This window comes from Hydractinia symbiolongicarpus, chromosome 1 (assembly GCF_029227915.1).
Source record: "Hydractinia symbiolongicarpus strain clone_291-10 chromosome 1, HSymV2.1, whole genome shotgun sequence".
Taxonomy (NCBI): Eukaryota; Metazoa; Cnidaria; class Hydrozoa; order Anthoathecata; family Hydractiniidae; genus Hydractinia; species Hydractinia symbiolongicarpus.
Genome location: NC_079875.1, coordinates 19,354,033 through 19,377,304, shown reverse-complemented (window position 1 = coordinate 19,377,304; position 23,272 = coordinate 19,354,033). Strand labels below are relative to the sequence as shown.

General features: G+C 38.1%; 2 protein-coding genes across 2 annotated transcripts in view; one reads left to right on the top strand and one right to left on the bottom strand.

The window, feature by feature from the left end:
- The first annotated feature begins 5,550 nt into the window (after positions 1 to 5,550).
- LOC130645318 (uncharacterized) lies at positions 5,551 to 7,023 on the top strand. The gene is made up of 2 exons (XM_057451277.1): positions 5,551 to 6,686; positions 6,807 to 7,023. Exons 1-2 carry the CDS (start codon positions 5,667 to 5,669, stop codon positions 6,999 to 7,001), a joined length of 1,215 nt encoding a protein of 404 aa, XP_057307260.1. The 5' UTR covers positions 5,551 to 5,666; the 3' UTR covers positions 7,002 to 7,023.
- Positions 7,024 to 9,016: 1,993 nt separating this feature from the next.
- The window catches only part of LOC130645294 (dmX-like protein 1), a 55,328-nt gene continuing 41,072 nt past the window's right edge, over positions 9,017 to 23,272 (bottom strand). Inside the window, exons 24-36 of the mRNA XM_057451245.1 lie at positions 15,531 to 15,741; positions 14,862 to 14,976; positions 14,105 to 14,188; positions 13,244 to 13,368; positions 13,122 to 13,158; positions 12,491 to 12,551; positions 12,153 to 12,283; positions 11,806 to 11,880; positions 11,633 to 11,724; positions 11,033 to 11,085; positions 10,729 to 10,818; positions 10,074 to 10,201; positions 9,017 to 9,726 (exon numbers count right to left, since the gene is read on the bottom strand). Of these exons, the coding sequence (XP_057307228.1) occupies positions 9,532 to 9,726; positions 10,074 to 10,201; positions 10,729 to 10,818; positions 11,033 to 11,085; positions 11,633 to 11,724; positions 11,806 to 11,880; positions 12,153 to 12,283; positions 12,491 to 12,551; positions 13,122 to 13,158; positions 13,244 to 13,368; positions 14,105 to 14,188; positions 14,862 to 14,976; positions 15,531 to 15,741 (1,397 nt within the window). The 3' untranslated portion in view covers positions 9,017 to 9,531. The remainder of the gene's footprint in view (positions 9,727 to 10,073; positions 10,202 to 10,728; positions 10,819 to 11,032; positions 11,086 to 11,632; positions 11,725 to 11,805; positions 11,881 to 12,152; positions 12,284 to 12,490; positions 12,552 to 13,121; positions 13,159 to 13,243; positions 13,369 to 14,104; positions 14,189 to 14,861; positions 14,977 to 15,530; positions 15,742 to 23,272) is intronic.

The window sequence follows — 23,272 nt, the reverse complement described above, 5'->3', positions numbered from 1 at the left end:
GCCCCCTTAATCTCCACACCCTTGTCCTCTGGCCTCTTGGTTACATCTGATTTGAACTCGCTACCATTATCACATTGGAAGGTTTTAGGGTATCGCAAAGGTCCTGCTTTGTAAATGTCCTTAATCATCTCTGCAACTTCGCTGGCCTTTTTGGTACGCAGAGGCCGAGCGACTTTATATCTCGAGGCCACGTCAATCCCCGTCAGAATATACTTGTAGGTGTTTCCATACAATCGATCATGGGGCATGTACAGTAGATCAAACTGATGCATCTTATTCGGTCTTGTAGTAGTAAAATGCGGATAATCGATCTTTTAAGGGCCTTTGATATGCCGTAGCCAGAGCAGTTGACGAGACAGCCAATGAGTGACTAGCTTTTTTGATAGACTGCTCTCCTTTCACGTTTACAAATCTGACTTCCCCCACAGTCCTTGCAGCAAGACCTCTGCCTTTCATGTTTACAAATCTGACTTCCCCCACAGTCCCTGCATTGTTTCCTCTGTCTTTCGTGACGGCAAATCTGACTTCCCTTACACTCTTTGCAGTAAGCCCTCCGCCTTTGATGAGGAAACTTTGTACGTTCCCGCAAGGCCTTGTTAACATCAAGGCATTTGATGCACAGGGGAGATAATGTTTACATGCATCTTGGAGCAGGTATACATAGCATCTGAAACCAGGTCGGGCTTTAGTCATATGGAGGGTAATGCCGTCACTAACAGAATCTGCCTTGCTGTGTAGTTGTCAACATTAGACCCGATTAAGGATGCCTTGGCCCCTGCCTGCAACCCAAGCAACACGATCACATAGACGCGAATACTCTCGTTTATCTTGGTCAGACCTTCCGACGTCGACCCTGATCTGCTGGTATGATGAATTTATCCCAATCACCATCAACTTGGGGCCACCATCCACCATTTGTCAATGAGGACATGACAGCTTTAAACTTGTACAAAGCATTGGCATCTGCGCCGTTTTCGCGACACCCTTGCGCATATGCGGATGTTGAGTAGGGATTTTTGTACTGAGGAAAACCGACGTCATACATGCGTTGTATTCTGCCAAGAATTAAGGTACCCACCTTAATTCTTGCCAGAATACAACGCATGTTGTAATAGACGTGAAATTTAAAGATGGAGTTGACAAGGGGTACGGAACCCGTCATGTCTTACCAGAGATGCCGAATGCAGTGGTTGCACAATGGGTAGCGAAATTTACCTGGATATTCCAGTAGTCCAACGCTAGACCTGTCCAACCTACTCTAACAGGGTCGTTCAACAAATTGGTGGGGATTTTTATGGCATACTTGTTAAACTCGGGGAATACCACAGAAATGTGTGATTCTGTAGACACGTACAGGCCCTGGTGCTCAAGGCTCGTAATACCAAGTGGCCATTCTTCCCTGTTTGGTTTGTACTTTGCCTTGGGGTTGTACGAATACACGTTCATCTTTGTTTAAAACTGAAGTCGATAAGTATCCGACCCGTATGGCCGAACCTTTACAGCGACAACGAGTTTACAATACGTAAAATAGGGCCTGATCAGAGGGTGACTCGAATTGAGATCTTGAACGGTCTCTACAAGATCGAGGATTTGGCGGCTATCGTTAACAGTCAGACAGAGGACAAGATTAAACTGTTTGTCCTGAAAAATGGACTCTGCAGGCTCCGTGTCAGTGACGGGTACTCGGTGGTGATTAACAAACCATTGCAAGAGCTCCTGGGTCTGCCCTACGATCCCGCGAAAAAGTACTATATGAAGGGTGATTATGATGCATACTACAGGACTGATATTTACCAAAGATTGAGACTTGTTTGCCCCCATTTTGATGAAGACGACTGCCTACTTGATGGTAAAAAGTCCCAAATTCTGGCCCTGCTTACCACCAAAGAGTTGAATGCCTGGCGGGGGATATGCTGACCTGGAGTTTTGATACCCCGATATACCTTCCTTTAAAGGGCTCGACGGATCGACTAGAGTTCATGTTAACGGACGTCTATCACCATGAGAAGAATGTTTCGTTCACCGGCCTCACAATGCATTTGCTGATAGAATAAATGAGCGATATAGCTAAGCTGTACCCGAATTTACTGAGTGCACCTGCGGAGGACGGTACTACCCACGAAAGCCAAAAGTATAGATTTGGGAAGATAGGAGAGATTGAAAAGTATCTGCGGGATGAAATTAAAGAGCGGAACAGACTCGCAAAGAAGTTTAAGATGCATGGGACCTGGGTGAGCTATTGTGACCATGGACTGCTGAGTATCAGCATTATCACATCGGGCATTGGGATCGGGGCGTTAGCAACGGGTTTGGGAGCTCCCCTATGTATAGCCATGGGGGGGGGGGGGTCACGATCGCCGTCGGAATCGGTCAGGCTGGTCTGCGGAACGCCGGGAAGAGGCTGGGTGTGAAATCTAAAAAACATAAGACTATAAGGATACTCGCGGAGACGAAGCTGAACTCTATAATCCATTTAATCTCAAAAGCAATTGAGAATGGAGTCATCAGCGACTATGAGTTCATCCTCATTACACGGGAACATAAAAGTATATGCTCTTAAAGGAACAGATACGTTAACCTGTTAAACAGATTGTTAACGCAATCAATGAACAGGAGCGTGCCTAGCTAGTTGCGAAAGGCCGGGAAGAGGGAAGAAACGACGTTTTAAAAAAACTTCAGTCTGTGCAGTATGCAAGCGTTACCTAGAGTTTCCACCTGAGTATAAGCTTTAATTTTGTATATTTTATAGGTGTCGTTGGCCTATAAAATGTATTTTTTTTTTTAATCCTCACTCAGCATCCATTCTTTCTTGAAGTCCTTATATCGACATTCCACAACATGTACCTGAGGGTAGTAGTTTTTACCTTGCATATACACGAATGAAATAGCTAGGATGGCACTGACTTGGCAGGGCTCATCATGGGGTACCGGCATACCATGGAATTTAGTTGTGATTGAATCCTTGTAGTATCTGAGTTTAGCGTTCACGCAACGGTCCTTTTTCACCGGCTCCGTCGTCAATTGCTCAGAAATCAACTCTTCGATTTTGGACCAGATTTGACGATACTTCGCAACCCAGTCGGGGTACTCTTCAAAATTAAGACTCATCGCCGGTACCGCATTGGCGTTGTACCGGGTGACCCCATGCGGGGACCATATTTGGTGTTTTTACTCTCAAGGCCACTACGAGGTCTCGTGTATGGTAGCCTATAATGTACCAATTATCTTTACCTCCATTGGCAGGGATGGGATCTGATACTGACAGATAGTCCACATTGATATCATTGATGTCCGTAAAGGTAGCAGCAAATGAGTAGAATAGTTTAGGGTTGACAAGCTCATTCTCAAATTGTAGCATCTTCTTTATTGTAATTCAAACAGGCTCCGATGATTACATACACAGCTACCCCCGTTATACGTGATATATTCCTAGTAGCAGTACCAACACAATATTTTAGCCTTTATTATGAGCCTTCGTCCGCAGGTACATCTGTCGTACCCTTTTACAGTCCTTACATTGTTCCATTTATCTTATGATTCTAGGGCATCAAGACGATCCTCTAGGTCTTGAATCCTCCGTTCATTATCCTTCTCCTTCTCTGATTCTTGTACCTGGGCCAACGCCATTAGTGGCAGGGAGAGACCAATACCGGCTATAAAGGTCATGACTACTGCACTTCCAAATATATCAAATTTTCGCTGACAGTTGATGCACATTTTATTAGTACTATTTTTTTATCCCACAACAAGGTTGTAGGATAACCTTGGTTTCAAACCAACCCCAAAATTCCTTCTGCGTCAAGTCACCCCCAAATCTTCCGAGGCGTCTCCAGTCTGGAGCGGGCCTTCCTTTGTAGCGCCTTTTCAACAGCCACAGCGACGATTTGTACGCACTATCATACACCTTTCGCTCTTCCACGTAAGCCAAGCAGCACGCATCTCCATAAAAATAGCCCTCGTACACGTACTCACAACCATCGCTAATATGAGCAGCCATGTTTTCTTTGATATGAAAAAATCCAGATTTCGTCGTATGTTTTGTACTCACCTGTGGAGGGTTGTATCTCATGGGGCGCCTAACGCCTATTTTGTCGCATAGTTCTACAGAGCACCAGTAACAGAGTACCATTTTATATATACATTCCAACAACATCAAAGGACTTCACCTACATATTGGACACATGTTGATGCGCAAGTCCTGTGTTTTGAACTTGCTTGGCACAAGCCTTAGCAAGCAGGCATGATATTCAACGGCCTTGTTGCACATGTCCTGCGTTTTAAATTGATCCAGAATAAACCAGAATATGTTGGGATCATCCTTAAAAGCCCTGACGCATATGTCATCCGGCTTTGAATGGTATGGTACCCAACATAGTATGTCTGGCATCTTTCCTACAGCCTTGTTGCACATTTTCTGCGTCTTGAATTGATCTAGTACATGCATTAGCGCCCAGGGCATGTTCTAACGGCTTTGTTGCACATCTCTTGGGTCTTGAACTGACTCATCCTTATTATCATCGTTTCCACGTATTCTCACCTTGAAGGGTGGACGTTTTACACCTCTTTACTGCGCATGCGTTGATTATTAGCATTATATAAGGGAATTCCCCTACTAGGTGTGCTAGAACTCTTTTTTACTCATTTTTGTATGATAGGGACTTTACCTCCGTTATGCATGACTAAGCACGGTATATTAGGGATTTACCCCACTAGGTCTTGGATGATCGGGACTTGTTGGGTTTGACTGTGCGCATGCGTGCGATGTGCGTGCGCGATTGTGCTAGAACATACATTTTTCTATCTCTAATAAGCAGGTCTGGCAGTTTTTTTTACTTGCTCGGTCACTGCCTTAGGAAAATTTTCTGAAACTAGAATTAATTTTTTTACAAAATGGAAAAAGTTGACACATTTGACTACCTTATTTGCTGAAACACAAAATTTAAAAAAAAATTTTCCATAGGAAACTTTCTGGTTAAAAACATATAAAAAGATGTTTTTTCTTTTTTTCTTATAAGCTCGTTTCCTTAATTTTTTTCCTTTATTTAATAAGGTAGTGCAACCTAGAAACCATAATATAGAGCGGGGAAAAATAGCAGACTAAAATACGTAAAGTTCGCAGGCGTAAAAAAAAGTTTTCAGGAAACTTCAGCTTATATATGATGTACACGTTCAAAAGGATCATTTCTTGAGGTTGCAGTCATCAATTTAAACATTGTGTACTTACCACTTCCACCGAAAGATCGTTATTACTTTTCTCTTTTCGTTTGAGGACTAGATAACTGAGTGTGGGCATTAAGCCAGAACTTGACATCAAATCAAACAATTGTGATTAAATGAACACTAACTCTTTTAGGATATTTGTATAAGCTCTGGAATTGTTCGACCATTCTCTAAACAGCGTTTCTATCAATCTGGACGTATTGTCCAGTAATATAGATCAAAAATCAAGTTGTTTTTTTAAAAAAATACGTATTGCGGGGAAAATCAAGTCTGCTTCTTCCAGAAATTTACTTTGCAGTGCAATGACCTCTGTGAAAATATATTTTTAAATTTTGCACTATGTAGGCTTCTTTGTAGGAGACAATGACGCTCGTTGCAATCACCAACAGCATTTGCACCGCCAACTTTTAGAAATAATGAAAACCATTGTTTGAAGCTTTTAAACAATGGTTGCCAATGCTGCATTGAAAAAAGTCGTCAGCATATCTGAAGGTAACTTTCATGGCTGCTATGCTTCAAACAAAGCCGAAAAATTTAAATTTCGTCGGTTGTCGTTGGGTCTTGAAAGCTGTGCGCAAGCTCAGGCTTTAAAAATGCGCAAGCAAGAAAAAGAATTGCATAAAGTTTTGCATCAATTAGAAAAGGAGAAGGAGAAGCGCCACTGCGAAAGAAAGGACAATCAAATTTATCTTCACCGTGTCTATGACAGCGATGCATCGAGAGCGGAAAGTTTTGCAAAACCGTCCACAAACCGGATTTCATTAGATTTGAATTCGGGCGAGGTAGTGTATTGTAATTCGCCAAATGCTTCAACTTATCAATGTAACAAAAGAAACATATTAAAAACAAGGAATGCTAGAAGATCATCCGTTTGTGTTTCCGATAGCCAAGAAGTTATTCCGTTTTACATGCAAAATTCGTACGCGAATTATCACAACGTTCTCTATAACAGTAACCTCTCGCCTTCATCAAATGAATTGACCAATCGGAAAAGCTCTGTTGATTGTGATCAACCATCCTGGAAAACTACAACAAGTTTATCTCGTTTAAAGCAAGGTAGAACTGTTCTCAACATACCGAAATCGGATTACCCTCTTCAAACTAGTAAATCGAACGAACCCTCAGGAGATATTTTCTCAAAAGACAACATTCCATCAAACTTCCTTAACTCGTCCACTTATAACTTATCTCAACACCGCGCCCCAAGTGTTTTGGAAAATATTGATAAAACAGCAAAAGCAAGTGCAACCATGGTTGATAGGCAAAGTGTACTGACACCGCTAGAACGTCAGGAGTTAGCAAGGCACACTCGAAATCGTGGCAACTACGTACGAAGACATGAGGAGCAAAAAGCGAAATATACGGAATCGCACAAAGAAAGGCGACACACTATGGATGAAACTGGAAGAGCTTTTCTGTTAAAGAAAATAATTCAAAATAGAATAAAACGTGGTGAAGCGATTGAGGTCAGTTAGTGATTCGCACTGTGATTTAGTTTGATATTTTAGGCTTTCGATAATGCAGTAGCCAAAGAGTGACAATTTTATTTAAGCTTTATATAAGCGTCTTATATTTTATACTTTTAGGATTTGGTTAAAGACAAGACGCTTGACAATTCACTGGATTTATATGATGAAGGGCGTTTGTGTCCTGCCTACAATTCAAATACAAAGATGACATTTCAAGATTTCCGCTCGCTGAGACAATGTAAATATCTGCGATTATCCGATTTGAACAGAAAAAGTTTAAAGCAAGCAACATTGGAAGCTTTAATAAATTAAAAAACGGAATTTGTTTTGGTTACTTTTTTTTACATCTTTTCTTAATGACCCTTCCATTAGTTTATTATTCGACACGAGAAGTCAAATGGATTTTGTTTTCTACCTAGTTGGTTTTTAACTGGAGGAATAGTGTTTGAGATATTGGGACGTGAATCATAAATTTTGAGCATTCCTTCACTGATAAATAATTTTGTTTATAAAAAGAAGTATGCCTTTTTGCGTCGTTTGAAAAAAACTTATTTTGGTCACTGAGTGTTTTAAGCTTCATCCCAGGAACTTTGAGAAAACAGCCAAATTTCGAAAAACGCCACTACAGATAGTCGATCACGCCGCGAATTCTCGCGTGTTTGTGGATGCATCCAACAATAGTGTTTCTGATTTTGTTTTTGTTATAGAAATGACTTCAATAAAAACAGATTCAAGACAATTTTTGTGATAGCATTGTAAATCAGTTCTATGTTCTTAGTTCTATTTTTCTGCAACACATAGTCTCAGTTATCTTCTAGGTGATGAAGTGAAGCTATCAGAATAGTTATAGCCTTTTAAATCAAAAATATTTTGTGGTTTCCTGAACCCAGTTTTACTGATACCAATGAAATCAAACCTTGTGTCACAAGCACTTTATCGAAGTGTAGTCTGAGGGAGGCAATGTTAATGTGAAAAAGGAAGACATGTTTTTTGTTTTTCAATTTATTGATATCGCTTGGCGAGTAGTAATTTGAGTTGTTTTTTAAGGCATTTGCGTCATTTTCGATATTGATTCCTTCTATTTCTTTAAAAAAATTGATATTTTGTGAGTTAGGCTCTGTTTTGAGCTTAGGAAAACAAGAAATATAAATATTTTTACCTTGCACTGTTCGTTTAGTTACTTCATCAGATACATCTGAAAATGGTACAGCCTTCTTGAAGCACTGTATACAACCCCAAAACTTCTTTCGTCATCTTCCAGTTCTACTTCTATACGTTTTGCCGACTTTTTTTACCTATAAGGTACGTGCCTTTTGTAAACCGGCAATAATTGATTTCCGCGGACCGCTACGAGAAGCGGAATCTTTAAAATCGCCTTGAGGGAAACAGAGAGAGACGTGCGGGGAAGGTGATATTACCTGAAAAGCAAATAGGAAAGCTTTTTTTCGTTTACAACTAATAAGAATAAAGATTGTAAATAATCTGATCTTCACGACCTCCTCGTATTCTACGTTCCTTGACCAAATCATAGTCGCTTTGGACTATGACCAAAAGCACTTTGAATTTTGGTTGAACTGAATCGTCCTTTGGCTGTGCCTGTGGGGAATTTCTTTTAGGGTTGGCTTGTTGCTGGGAATTTCAGAGTAGCTAATATTATAGTATACTTGATATGGTGTTATCTCTTTAAAATCGTGTAGTTTGATCACGGAGTTTCAGTTTCAATGGACTACGACGTGCAAAGTCAGCTGCCTCCAAAGGGTGTATTACGGATTTTTGCAGTACAATAAGGGCTCTATACTTTAATCACGTGGTTCCAAGCGCTTAGACAGGTGGCTATCGGTCTAGTCCTCTGATTCTCAATAGACTTAAAAACGTCCCAAATCGCTTTCCTTAGCGCAGGTCCGTAGAACACTGCTAGTACGATTATGGAGATCAGAATCCTGACAGCAGCGATGACGCTCTCGGTGATAATTCCCTGCTTTTTGAACAGAATCTCTAGCTTCTCCCTGAGAGACATATCATTCCCAACCATCTTTATCAAGGTCTCTTTAATCGTCTGTAGCAGCCCCGAATCTTGTTCAGTAACAGTCTACGTGCTTCCCGTGGCGTTCGTCTTTTAATTCTTCGATATCCTTCTGAGCCTCGGCCAAGTTGTTTTCGTCTGAGCTTTTTCTATTATGGTACCGTGGTCTAGAATCTTGCTATCCAGCAGTCTTCTACACTTTTGTCTCCACTTCTACCTGCTTTTTCTCGTCGCCAGAATCTTTCTCGGCATTTTCTCCAAAAAACCCCTGCCCAATCATTTTACACAGAAAAGAACATTCATATCTCGAAAAAGAACAAACAATATAACATATAAAAAATAATTATTTACATTATTGCGACACACAAATGTGATGTGACGACACAAAAAATTTGATTCATACTAATAAACGATCAATTTCAGATACTAGCCGACATAATTTGAAATTAAATATATTTGCAAGACATACACATTCAGACTACGTGCAGTCTTGTTTATATGCATTTTAGTATCCTTTAGGTCAAACAAAACATCTATTGCTAAGGACGTCGATAGCGGGCTAGGCCAATGACCTTATAATATTCCAATACGTAGTTTAAAAAAGCACTTTATATCGAGTTTAAAATTACTGAAAATGAAATTATAAGATGTTTTTAAAAGTAAAACTAGTTATTCATGTGACGTCATTCATATGCACACGAAATAACACAACTAAATTGTTTATTCATTCATCCATCCACTTTATCCATTTATTAAAAATGAAATAAAGTGGAATATTTCTTATTTTAACGTGTCTCCACCACATAGTAATTTGTTTCATCACGTCTTCCACGATTGAGTATTTTGCAACATTCTACACTTCAGCATTCCGTCTCCTCCGCAGGAGAGTAGCTGTCCACTGGTGAGAACCAGCAAGCACTGCACGCCAGGACTGACCTGACGCAGTGACACTGTCGCCTTCGCATGCTCTTTTGGAAAAGACTCGCACAGTTCATGAACAGCCAGTCCCCACACCTAGCAAAAAAATGTATGTTATAAGTTAATTGTACTCATTTTCGCACCTGTCGCAAATTTTGTTGAATTCGCGAAATTATTATCTTATCTTAAATTTAATAAGACCGGCACTTCGTTTACACGTAATAAAAAAATGTATTAAATATCCCACGAAAATCATAACAAAAAGATTATCAAACGTATCATAGAGATATCGTATACTGAAAAAGAGGTCCTTCTCTCAAAAAATATTTGAAAAAATTATTTCATAATTTTCGACATTAACAACACGGCGAAACTATCTACCCGCAAAAATTATTACTATTTAGATAACGACCGGAGGTGGAGAACAAAATCATTCCTGTTACCTTCACATCTCCGTCCACGGAACCGGTGACGAAATATTTCTCAGAGGGATCTAACGTGATCGTTTTAATAATCGTATCGTGAGCTTCGAATGTGTGCAATAGTTTTCGTTGTCGAATATCGAAAATACCTGCACAACCACCGTTAAAGAAAAAAATCAAAGAACAAAAGATGTATTCTACTTTAATTAACGGTTTGAAGCATGTTTTCCAAAACAAATTCCCAGATTGTCAAGCGCGAAAAAAAAATTAGGAAGTATGTACACAATACACCAGGTTAAGGAAACAATTGTGGTGTTACTTCAAACCTTGACTTTCTTGATTTTAGTCTGGCCACTGCTTTAAAATAGGTTTTCATTTGCAGAGGTTTAAAAAACACTTTTTTAAACCTCTTTGGGAAGAAACACTAAAAACTCCATATTTTAGGAAATTTTTGGAAAAACTTTAATAGGAAATAAAGAGCACATATTATATTTTTATAACCCAATAATAAAACCACTCCAAATGTCAGGATTTAAGAGATTTAAAAGGAATCAATACTCTGTTTTTATTAAGGTGTGGCAAGGTGTGGCAACTCTGTTTTCATTACGTTACGAATCTTGACTGATAAATTTTATTTTTAACCTTTACATAATGAAAAATAAGGTCGAAAAGATACAGATGTCGCCTCTTTTACCACCAGATATTAAACAGTGCTGCCCAGGTACATAACAAAGACTCTGGGCTCCATTTACATTATGTGAAAAACCTGCAAGAAAGAAGATTTTACATCAAAAGAACCTGATTCAAGGAGTTAAGATTAGGGGGCGAGAAAATATTAATTTTCAAACAAATGCTACACAACGGAAAAAAATCTTTCCTGCCGACCAGATTACATATGTTAGATGTCATCAATGACCTTAAGTCGGAAAGCGTCTGTTAACACGTAAAAAAATTAACAACCACCAAAATTAAGATCTTACTGTGCACCAGAGCTTTCTTGGAAGGTAGTAACGTGTCCCACACACATATATTCCTACAATAATAAATAATACAAAAATTCAAGTACAATTATTACACAATCGTCAAAGATTGTTACGTTGCTCTTCGAAGGGTCTGGGTAAGAGACTAGGAGACTAGAAAGTTTTCATTGTGGAATTAAACTAATGCAGTATTGACATTCGTTCTTACTAATATCATCACAATTATTTACCCGGGATGGCCTCTTCATTTGGTAATGGTACGTTAACGAGGGTGATGCTTTTTTTGTAGGTGAAGCACCCCTTTAGACATCGGAAGCGTGCAAGTAGAGAAACGAGAAGATATCCTATTCTCCTACTGAACGCAGAACAGATCGATAAACATTTTTATTATCCTTGACATGACTAAGCTTGGGAGTAAACTCACGATCTTCCGCATTAAAACCAAAATTCTATCACAAGGCTAGCAATTGGTTTACTGAAGCACGGTCTACAAATTCTGACTGACTCTTGTTCAACAGCAATAGTATTCTTTCTGAACAGGCACTGCTCCCTTCAGTGTCATATTTTAACTTAGAATTGTTACTGCAACAGTGTAAATACCTCTTATCATTAGTAAAACCAACAGTGGCAATCAAACTTGAAGATCCAAGGTATGCAAAATCCAAACAGTACTTCGAATGACACTTTAGTGTCTACATAAAAGGAGCAAAAAACAAATAAATATTATTTGCCATACAAAGAAAATTAAGTACCAAAAAAGGAGAGTTACTTACCAAATAAGGGGCTGTATCTTGCGTGTTGGCCACCAACCACATGGACAAATAACCACTGTCATCCACAACAGCGAACTAAAATAATTATCAACAGCTTATTATACGAATACAGTACTCATGGCAACAGAAATGGTTATGATTTCGAATCCCAAAGGTAAATGAATTGTTGTATATATGCCCTGTTCCATCACGCGAAAAGGTGTCTATACAAGAATACTAACTGAGAAAAAGACAAATCCTTACTGGCATGACAGTGAGTTTTACAAAAAGGAAGTACTGCTCACACTCGAAACTTGTGAAGGTGTTTTCCGTAAATATCAGACTTATACCACACAATGAAGCCGCACCTTATTTCCGAGTGGATTGAATTGTATCTTATTGACGCGCTCGTTCTGACCTGAACCACGAAATTGTGCAATTTGATCAGGGTGAACGAACTCGAACATACGCACGCTACCGTCTGAGCCTCCAGTCACATCTAAAAACCAAAAAATTAGAAATTATTTAAAAACAAACACGTAATGGAAATGCAAAGAAGAAAATAAAAACCAGCCCTATTTACCAAACCGAAACAATGTTGGAGCGACTTGTTTGAGGCTTTGTTAAAAGTATTCGTAAAATTAGTTTTTTTGCTAGATAATATTACGTCACCGAAAAAAATCAACTTGTACGCAAAAATCCTTACAATATGGCAAGTTTGAGTGTGAATCCATCCTTCGAATGCCCGAGCAGGGACGACGTTGTATCTATGGCAACAAAAATCAGAGCATAAAAACTAAAACTAATTCTATTGACGAATGAACCGTCACCAAGGCGGTGTTTACATGAGAGTTCCACTTCGTCTGAAATGAAGTAAAGTCAGTTCGTTTTCAGTTGAAAAGCTTTATACAACTAGAGTCTGAGTTTTATTTTGTTTTTTTTCCAACGGAAATAAAATTTGACTTTGGGTGTAAAGGCTCATCTCCACTTGCTGGAAAATTCAGAGCGAAATGATTTGAGCATTTTGATTGATTAGTGGGAATGGATTTCCACTTTTGTACGGCGAAAATTTCTGTCAGCCAATCAAGTCTTTCATTATTCCGCTTCGCGCGAAATATTCCACCTAGTGCACTCATTTATGATAGACCGGATGGAAATTCAGGTGAAGTTAATGCAACTGGACATGCACATTTATCATATGGTTGGCGTAAAATTCTGCTTCACTGTGGGGAAATAAAACCTTACTGTGAACACCGCCTGACACAAATGAACACCAAATTATTTGTGATGCGCAGTTGTTAATAACAAATCCGAGCTTCTAGTGAACAAATACTTACGACAGTTACAGTAGACGCTTTACCACATTTGTTCTCACTAAAAAAACACAAATATTACAAAAAAATTTGCATCACAACCTTTTACTTTACAGCTACAAAAAACCCAAACAAACACAAGTTACCTGTTGTCATTGTCATAAACCGTAGACATTTCATCCAATGAAAACATATCAACATCTAACGAACCAGCAATCTCGTATTCTATGATTTCGTGAGTCGTTGACACAGCCATGTAGTTCAAGTTGGACTGAAGAACCGAAAAAAAACATATGTTTATGCTAACGCACAAATATAATTTCGCGAAAAACTATCAGTGACCAGTCACATGATGGTAAACTCGCATCTGATTGGTTGCATATAATATTTGCAATAAAAAAACAAAAGATATCCACTTCTTGTAAGACGTTCATTAAAAAAAGATCTAGTGTGTATCTCAAAAATACGTCGGTTGCTATGGGACTTTTAACCAACGAAATTTATGACCGACGAATAGTTGGCTGACGTATATTATTATTATTTCGAATATTTATACAGGATATAGCCATTTCAGTGTTAGAATTATTATTATTACTATTATTTACCTAGGATAGCCTTTCAGTTTCTAATAGAACTGTTATCAATGAGGGTCCTGTGTGCAAGCTCAACTAAACAACCGTCTAAGATATCAATCCAATTCTCATGTTGAATGCTAAGCAAAAAGGTTCGATGCACACTTTTATAGTCTCTAGCATGACTCGGCCGGGATTTGAACCCTTTGCCTCCGGTACGAAACCCTTCTGTACTAAAGGCGAACGCTTTACAAGGCCACCAGTCTGTCCTGATGAAGAATGTTAGAAGTGTTATAATAAAAAAACTTTTTTAAATTTGTTTGTGTTCGTAAACATTAAAACAAAGATAACAATAAATTTGATCTTATTATTATAAACATTCGTTGTAACGCATGATCGCCCTTCTGAGACGACAATCACTACGACGGGTACTACCTTGTTTAAACAGAAACTGGTCACAGGTTCGGGGTCTTTGTGAAGAATTCGTGCAGAAATGATATCATAGTCTGTCTCGTCATGCTGAAAAGAAAAGCAATATATAACGCTATACAACAACTCAATGCATATCCATTACATTCCTACGCGAATTACACGCTTTTTGAACAGTAATATTTCTACCCGAACTTCGTATTTTTATTAGACAAAAAACAGCATCAGCATTTCCGCTGATTTGAGCAACTCGATATATAGGATGGCCACAGAAATTTGAAAAATATTTCGTGCCTTTTATGACCTTTATATAGCCATGACCAAACAAACGATAGTAAATCTAACTCTTGTTCACTTAACCTTAAAAGACAGATTTAACGTTCTTCACATAAAACTATTTTGGCAAACAAGGGAATGAAATATCAGCATATACAAAAACACTTTCAAAAGCCAAGACGTAAGTGTGCATGATGACTTATTAAAAGCGATTCGTGAAAGTGTGTCCCACGTAAAATCTTTAAAAGACCGTAAGAACTATTTTCATCGCATCGGCCAGAATAGTTTCTTAGCTTTTCGAACCAATATTTTCGAACCAATATTTTCGAACCAATATTTTCGAACCAATATTTTCTAACCAATATTTTCAAACCGATATTTTCGAATGGTTTTACTTTACTTTTACTTTCTGATTTTTTTCTTTTTACACATATAACAGCATACATTATTTTTTTACCTAAACGTGTACACATGTCAAGCTACTTACACCCACGCGTTGTGTTGATTTGAAGGCGTAGTGCAAAAAGAATTGTCGAAGCGAGTCTTGTTGAACCAGCGTGTGCCATAATCGTTTCGCTGGTTTGGCTTTGCCATTGCGACTGCTAAAGAAGTAATCAAAAACAGATATGCAAGAAGTATATTATCATGTGAAACAATAAAATATGCAAACAAGAAAATTGTTTCGCGGCGACGACACTGCCAAGAGAACGGCGACAATGACCACAGGACGACGACCATGACTGACTGGCCGCAAACACGACGACGACGATGACAATGATCACAAGAATGACGATAATTACATGGCAATCACAAAAACGACAAACGACGACTACGGATACATTGACAATGAGCACAAAAACAACGAGGGCACAACCACAAGATGGCGAAAACGACGCCAACGCCGACGACAAAAATGCCGACGGACACAACAACGATGACAAAAACGGCAATGAAGATGGCAAAAACCGCGCACAAGAACGACGAAGATGCAAACCACACAAAAGACACAAATTACAAATTACAAGAACGACGCCGACGACGAGCACAAGAACTACAACAATGACCACAATGACGACGGCGATGACTGACCACAACAATGACGGCGACGACAAACTTACCGACGGCGACGACAATGATAACAGCATATGTAATTTACCTAAAGGGAGTATACTCTGAGTCCAACAATATCTTCATCTTCTGCAACGTCGCGCCGCCTCTCATGACACCATCTTCTGTAATCGAAGGTACGTACTCGATCAAACTTTCACTACGTTCAGGATAAGTCTCCAAAATAGCAGTGAGCAGTTGTTCCCATCGCAACAAGATCTTGGTAGCATTGTATAACTGTGGTGACTGCGTCGGAAGGTCTGCGTTAAGAGAAAACGTTGTGAAAGTAACAGGTTAAAAAAAGGCTTTCACGCAGACTACCAAAATCAAAATTTACAAAATAAGCACAGGATCGAATCTGTGCACGCAATCGCCATCAATACATCACATGCTTAATAACAGGTCTACTGTAAGCTAGGTGGCACAAATACAGAATGAAAAGCCCTTGCAGGCTAAAAGATTTCAGATTCTTGTTCATGTGTAATTTTGTTCCCTATACCTTTCAAGGTCGCCAGTAGCCTGTTTTGTACAGAACTTCTACAATGTTGTTCCGTCATCTCTTATAATAATACGCTAAGTGTGTCTGTCTGTCACTTTTGCAAACACGATATTTTTTACCAAAAAAACCGTGAGAAAATAAAAAGAACAACAAATAATACAGTTAATGAGAAGTGTAAAGGGGATTTACAGATAAAGTTTTAAATACTCTCTCCTCTTTCACTGTTGTGATAATAAATAGGGTAGCTAATACATCTTTGTTTTCAAATATAAAAATATAAAAATGTTGATGGTATTTTTTAAAATACAGAGAACAAATCACATTTTAACAAATATAGCTACAGCACATCAGCTAGCTTTCAAGTTAACTATGAGTTTTACTTTTACTACGTTAAGAAATATCCTATTCAGGCGAAAATGTAGGTGCGCATAAATCAAAGTGAAATAAAAAGAGAAGGGAAATGTTTCTTATACTTTCGTTTTCTGATTTGTTTATAACAACAAAGCTAGCATAATTGTATCCCCAGGTGCGTAACTAATCTGCGTGTTTAATTATTTAAAATGCTACACAAATGTGTTGAGCACATGGATCGTTGTTTACAGTGTTGTATAAAAAGTTTAGTTAAAAGCTAAAGATTTCAGTCATAGTTAGTTAAGAAAAAGAAAGGAAAGAAGTAGCCATAGTTGTAGCCATAGTTGTAGATAAAGACAGCAAAATATCAGTTTATCTACATTTTTTAGCAGTCTAACTAGCTTCTTTACATCACTACTCACGTCATCCTTATCTGTTTGCCTGCCACAAGACTGTTACAAATGTGTGAAAAGTAGCCTGTCTAGCTAAAGTATCCTATATATATATACAGCTAGCCTTTTGTATTAAAGGCAGGTTGTGTTTTTATGTATATGTTTTTAAGACTAGCTACCTAAGTTAAAAGAGTTTCTCTTTCTATTATGGTTTTTAGTATAGATACAAGACCAAAACAAAGGTTATCAGAATCTATATAACTTGGAACATAGAAACTGCGAGTAAGAAATTCTATAGTTCTTAAATTTGAACAAGTTAGCTTCATTAATAATTATACATATATATAGATCATTTTCTTTTCTCATTTTAGGAATTGTGGTATATACCTATAATTTGTTTCATTTAGTTTTAATCAGGATATATATATAATGTCAAATGAGTCTGGAATTAATGACAGCAGTAATACTGTTCGTGGTTTTAGGCTGTTTAATAATTTAGGTAGGTTTGTGTTGCAACAGCATGACAATAATCAAGGTTTGGTAGGTGCCATCTTGAGGCAAAGACCACATATTTCCCAAAATTTTGAATTGCCACAAGAAATGCAAAGAAATGTAGTACCACGTTTATCAGATAATGATGATGTTTCCTTAGCTAGACGCAGGCAAAATGCTCAATGTGTTGCCTCTTTACGTCGATTGGAATCGACTGATCAGGCCAATAATAGGCGGCATAATGATGCTGTTAGACATGCGGCTAGGCGCAATGCAGAATCAGCTCAGCAAACTCGCAACAGACAAGTTATAGATGCTCAACGGCACGTTGTTGCTAGACAATTAGAATCTAATGAGCAGGCTGCCAATAGACGTGCTGAAAATGCTCATAGACAAGCCATGGCTCGAGAAATGCATAATGCGCCGTATTATAATATTGCACGTCAAAATGTATTGCCTAATTTATATTTTTTAGGTGCTATGGACAAAAAATGTGATTATTGTCAAGCTTTAAAGTTTGAAAATGAAAATTGTTTTAAATGTTGTCACACTGGTAAAGTTGCATTAGATAATTTGTCTCCTTACCCTCAGCAGCTTGGGGAATTATTAACAAATACAGATACTGTTCAGGCAAAAAACTTTCAGTCAAATATACGTAAGTATAATAGTGCCGTTGCCTTTGCTTCTTTTGGAGCAAACCTTCGCCCCCCACCTGGCCGTGGACCACCATGCTTTCGTATCTGTGGTCAAATATGGCATCGTGTTGGGGGTCTTCACCCTCCTGAAGGACAAACCCCTGTTTTTAACCAACCTTATATTTATGAAGCAGGTAGGGCTCTCAACGAAAGAATGGTACGCCAAGAAAATAATGGCTGTCGTGAAGACGTGATGCGAACTGTTCAAGATGTTATGGACAGAGTAAGCCCGTTTGCTGCTGCCTATAGGTACATGGCTGAAGTTGAAGCTGAAGAATTGAATCAGGCAGCAGCACAAAACCGTGCTCCATCTGAAGTGCGTATGTACATGAGAGTTGGCAATGACCGAAAGCGCTACAACTTGCCACATCATGATGAAGTTGCGGCAGTATTTGTTGGCCAAGATGGAGCACCTCCTGGAAACAGGGATGTTGTTATCTATCCGCGTGGAGGTGATTTACAGAATATTTCCACAATGTCTGCAAACTTGGATCCAATGGTGTATCCTCTTTTTTTTTTCCAAGGGGTGAACCAGGTTGGCATAATAGGATACCTCATGTTGCTGTACGTGCAACCCGTACTCGCAACACTACTACAATGTTGCAGTATTATACTTACCGTTTAGCTGCTCGGGAATATTTCAGCCCGATTCATTATGGTAAGAAATTGTTTCAGCAGTATTGTGTTGATTCTTATGTTAAAGTTGAAGGTAATAATTTAAATTACATTCGAGCAAATCAAACCAACCTTCGTGTTGATAGTTATGAAGGTTTAGCTGACCATTTGAATGCACGAGCTGAAGAGCGAGGCCTTCAACCAGGTCGTATTGTTGTTCTTCCTTCGAGTTTTCAAGGAAGTCCACGTGCCATGGCTCAAAACTATCAAGATGCTATGGCAGTTATTGGTAAGTTTGGAAAACCTGATTTTTTTCTGACTTTTACGTGCAATCCAAAATGGCGTGAAATTACAGAAAATTTGTTTGCAGGCCAACGTGCACACGATCGGCCTGATTTAGTTTCTCGAGTTTTTAAATTGAAACTAAATGAACTCCTTAAAGATGTTACTGAAATGGGAGTTCTAGGTAAGACTATAGCACATGTGTATGTTATAGAATTTCAAAAGAGGGGTTTGCCTCATTGTCATTTGTTAATTCATTTAGATCCCAATGACAAACTTAGGGATGCAGATGACATAGACAGTGTTATTTCAGCAGAAATTCCTAATCAACAGGAACACCCTGAGCTGTTTGAAATTGTACGATCGTGTATGATTCATGGACCATGTGGACATCTGAATCCTAATTCCAGATGTATGAAGATGGTGTTTGCACAAAAAGTTTTCCAAAGAACTTTTTAGCATCTACGGTAGCTGAAGTCAACGGATATCCATTATATAGACGTCGTGATAATGGTATACATATCAATGTCAATAATGTTGACGTAGATAATCGCTGGATTGTTCCATATAATCCATGGCTTTCCAAGAAATACAATGCACATATAAACTTGGAGGCGTGCATGTCTGTTAAATGTGTTAAATACCTCTATAAATATATTTATAAAGGTCATGATTGTGCCAACATTGAGATCAATGAACGTATTGATCATGATGAGGTGCAGACATTTTTAGATGCACGGTATGTCAGTGCACCGGAAGCCATATGGCGTCTTTTTGAATTTACCATGCACCAACAATCTCATGTTGTCCATAGATTGCCAGTGCACTTGCCAAAAAACCATATTGTTTATTTTCAGCAAGGACAGGCTGAAGAGGCTCTGGACAGAGCTGCAGATCAGGCTACAAAATTAACAGCTTGGTTTGTGTTAAATGCAGAGAATCATGATGCTCGCCAATATATGTATCCAGACATTCCTCTTCATTTTGTTTTTAATAAGAACAAAGTTTGGAAACCAAGACAACGCGGTCATGGTAAAATTGTGTCCAGAATGTATAGTGTGAGTCCTCGCGCAGGTGAGCTTTTTTATTTACGTATGTTGCTATTGCATACACCTGGTGCAACTTCTTTTGAAGATTTACGAACTGTCAATGGCAATGTTGCTGAAACATTTCGTGACGCCTGTTTATTGCGTGGTCTCCTGCAAGATGATACTGAATGGAACAATACTTTGCAGGAAGCTGTTAACTTTCAGATGCCTCGACAATTAAGGCAACTGTTTGCTGTGATACTTACTCACTGCGAACCTTCTGATCCTTTTACTTTGTGGACAAGGTACAAGGATGCAATGTATGAAGATTATATTCGCCAAATGAATGAGGAACATGCTGAGTACAGGCTGCTTCAAGATATTAATTCTGTACTTAGGCAATTTGGTAAATCTCTTACTGATTATAATCTTCCTCATTTAGATGAATTACCCCCAGCTGAAAACATTGATGTAGCTATGGAGGCTGAAAGACCTTTTCAACTAAGGGCTCAACTTACTGACGAACGGACTGCACTGGCTAATGCAGTCATAGAAGCTGTTGTAAATGTTGCTAACAATGCAGCACAAAACAACCATCTGTTTTATTTAGAAGGTGCTGGTGGTAGTGGTAAAACCTTTACTTATAATTACCTTATTTCTGAACTTACAGGTAGGGGTTTTCAAGTTGGAACTGCTGCATTTACTGGCATAGCAGCAACACTTTTGAAAAAGGGTACCACCATTCATAGACTATTCCGGTTACCTGTTCCTATTGTAGAGAACAGTACATGCAAGATAACCCCGGTTTCTGCTTATGCTGCAGAATTGCGACAAAAGAGTCTATTTTTACTTGATGAAGCTTCCATGATTCCTAAGCATGCTTTTCATGCAATAGATCGTCTTCTACAAGATATTTGTAATAATGAGCTTCCATTTGGAGGTAAAGTTGTTCTTTTAGGTGGTAATTTTTCACAGTTACTGCCTGTTGTCAGAAAAGGAAAAGCAACTGAAATTGTGGACATGTGTTTAAAAAGTTCTCCATTATGGCACTTGGTTAAAGAATTTCGATTACATCGAAACATGAGAACAAGGCCAGGAGAACAACAATTTGCTGCATGGCTTCTGCAACTTGGAAAAGGTGTTTTACCTGTTCGGGAGCAAGAACCTTTCCAAGGCGCAATTGAAGTGCCATCCCAATGTGTGATACAAAATGAATGTATTGTTGATACTTTGTTTAGGAATCTTTCACCGGAAATTATGGCATCATCTGTGGTACTAACACCCACAAATGATGACTCACTTACCATTAATGATCAGGTGTTGGCGCTGTTGCCTGGTGAAGAAAAAGTTTATTTTAGCGCAGATGATGTTGTGTATGATGAGGAGGAGGAACGGAATCAATATCCGGTAGAATTTTTAAATAGTATCACACCTTCAGGTATGCCTCCTCATTGCCTTAAATTAAAAACTGGTGCCATTGTTATGTTATTAAGAAACATAAACATGAATAATGGTTTATGTAATGGCACTCGACTAATTATAAGACGTCTTCATGACAACTGTGTCGATGCTGAAGTACTCACTGGCAATGCCATTGGAGATAGGGTAATTATTCCAAGGGTGCAACTTGCACCTTCGGATACAGGTATGCCTTTTGTTTTACGTCGCAGACAGCTTCCACTAAGGCTGTCTTATGCTATGACAATAAACAAGGCACAAGGTCAAACCTTTGAAAAGGTTGGAATATTGTTGCGCAGGCCATGTTTTTCTCATGGTCAGCTGTATGTTCCTTTTTCTAGAGCAAGAGCATTTGGTGATGTTCGAGTAAGTGTTGTTCCCTCATCCAGGCAAGGGTTTTTTAATAGGGAATGTTATACTCAAAATGTGGTTTACCGTCAGGTTCTTACATAATTTATTGAACAATTGTGTTGTAGTATATGTAATGCAAATATAAAGTAAACAAAATAGATAATTTGCTCTTTATATCTATCCGCCGTGTTGTGCGAAATGTACTGCCACATGAGAGTAGCGTGCGCTGTTGATGGGGGTAAATGTTCCTATTCGGTGCACCCATGTCTTATACATTTATAAGGCTCATCAGAATAATTAGGGTTCAGCCGTATCCTAAAGTCAGGGAGGGAGGTTTTTATCTGATAAGAAAAGTCTTGGAAAACAAAATAATATCTTTTGACTGTACTGAACAGGATGGTAATTTCGTATTCACATTTAAAAACAGTGAATTTGGGAAGAGTGCTACAACCCTTACAAAAAGCTGATGATACTACTTTTTTGCGGATATTTATTTTGGCTTTTTCAAATTTATTGTATGCCAAAAATATGTTGTGAATCCTAAAAGTACAGTATTGATACATTTTATTTAAATGTTGTGTTGCACATGCATCTCTTTCTCTTTTAGGTGAAGTGCAAAGTCCTATGGCTTACCTTCGCGTGGTGCACTTTGTTAAGTGATTAGCATATGAACGTATAAATTTAAAAATGATTTATTGTAAACTAAGGACTAAGAAAAGAAATTTGCAACATAAATTATTTCTAAGTCCGCTTTCTCATATATTCTGCAACATCAATTATTGCGGTTTAAGGCTGTGCAAAATTTTGTGCAGTATTTTTAATTAAACTAGCTGTAAATCTTTATATATCAGAACAAACAAAAAACACTTAGAAACACTTAGAAAATTTGAAATGATTGAAATGATTGTGGCTTTACTGATTTTTTGCACCTTTTGAACATGAGGAAACATTAAAATCAGGTGTTCTAACAACTTTAAAAATAATATCAGCGTTTATTTCAGGGTGTTAAACGGTAGTAAAAACTCGATCTTTAAATTGAATTTTAAACTCAATCTTATAAAATGAAAAATATGAGATAAAAAAATCCTTATTTGATTAAATTTTTAAAGTAAGAAGTCTGTAAAAATAGAAAAAAAAACATTCAGATACAAAAAAGGTTGAAGATGGATAAACAGAATAGGGTTAAGTCAAACTTTAACTATACGTCTGGGTTTAATTCAACTGAAATTCATTAACAAAAAAACCGATTGAAGTTTTTAGGATGCTCTTTTTCGTTATGCGAATAAAAGGTTTTTGCCAAAAAAATTGAGCTTAAAAAGCATTTTTACTAATTCAACCAATACTATAACTCACACAAAAACTTTATGTAGAAAAATAGCTGCGTTATATATGCTAATCATGAACTGAAAGCCAAGGCACATTTTCAAATGAATTCACATTGCTCTTATTTTTACATTATTCTTCCTATTCAGCCATATATGTATGTTCACAACAGTTACCACTGAACCATTACTGTCGTAAAATGTACATTTTATTCTTAACATTCTCTTTTAGTCTTATAATAATATAATGGAAATAGTGATGGAGGAAAAATTGTTAAAAACTCCAGAGAAGGATAAATCAGGTAT

What these genes read in the sequence shown, in the direction of transcription:
- LOC130645318 (XM_057451277.1), top strand. Translation starts at nt 5,667, where the DNA reads ATGGTTGCCAATGCTGCATTGAAAAAAGTCGTCAGCATATCTGAAGGT. An exon ending in AACGTGGTGAAGCGATTGAG is followed by an intron (nt 6,687 to 6,806) that starts GTCAGTTAGTGA and finishes TTATACTTTTAG; the next exon opens with GATTTGGTTAAAGACAAGAC.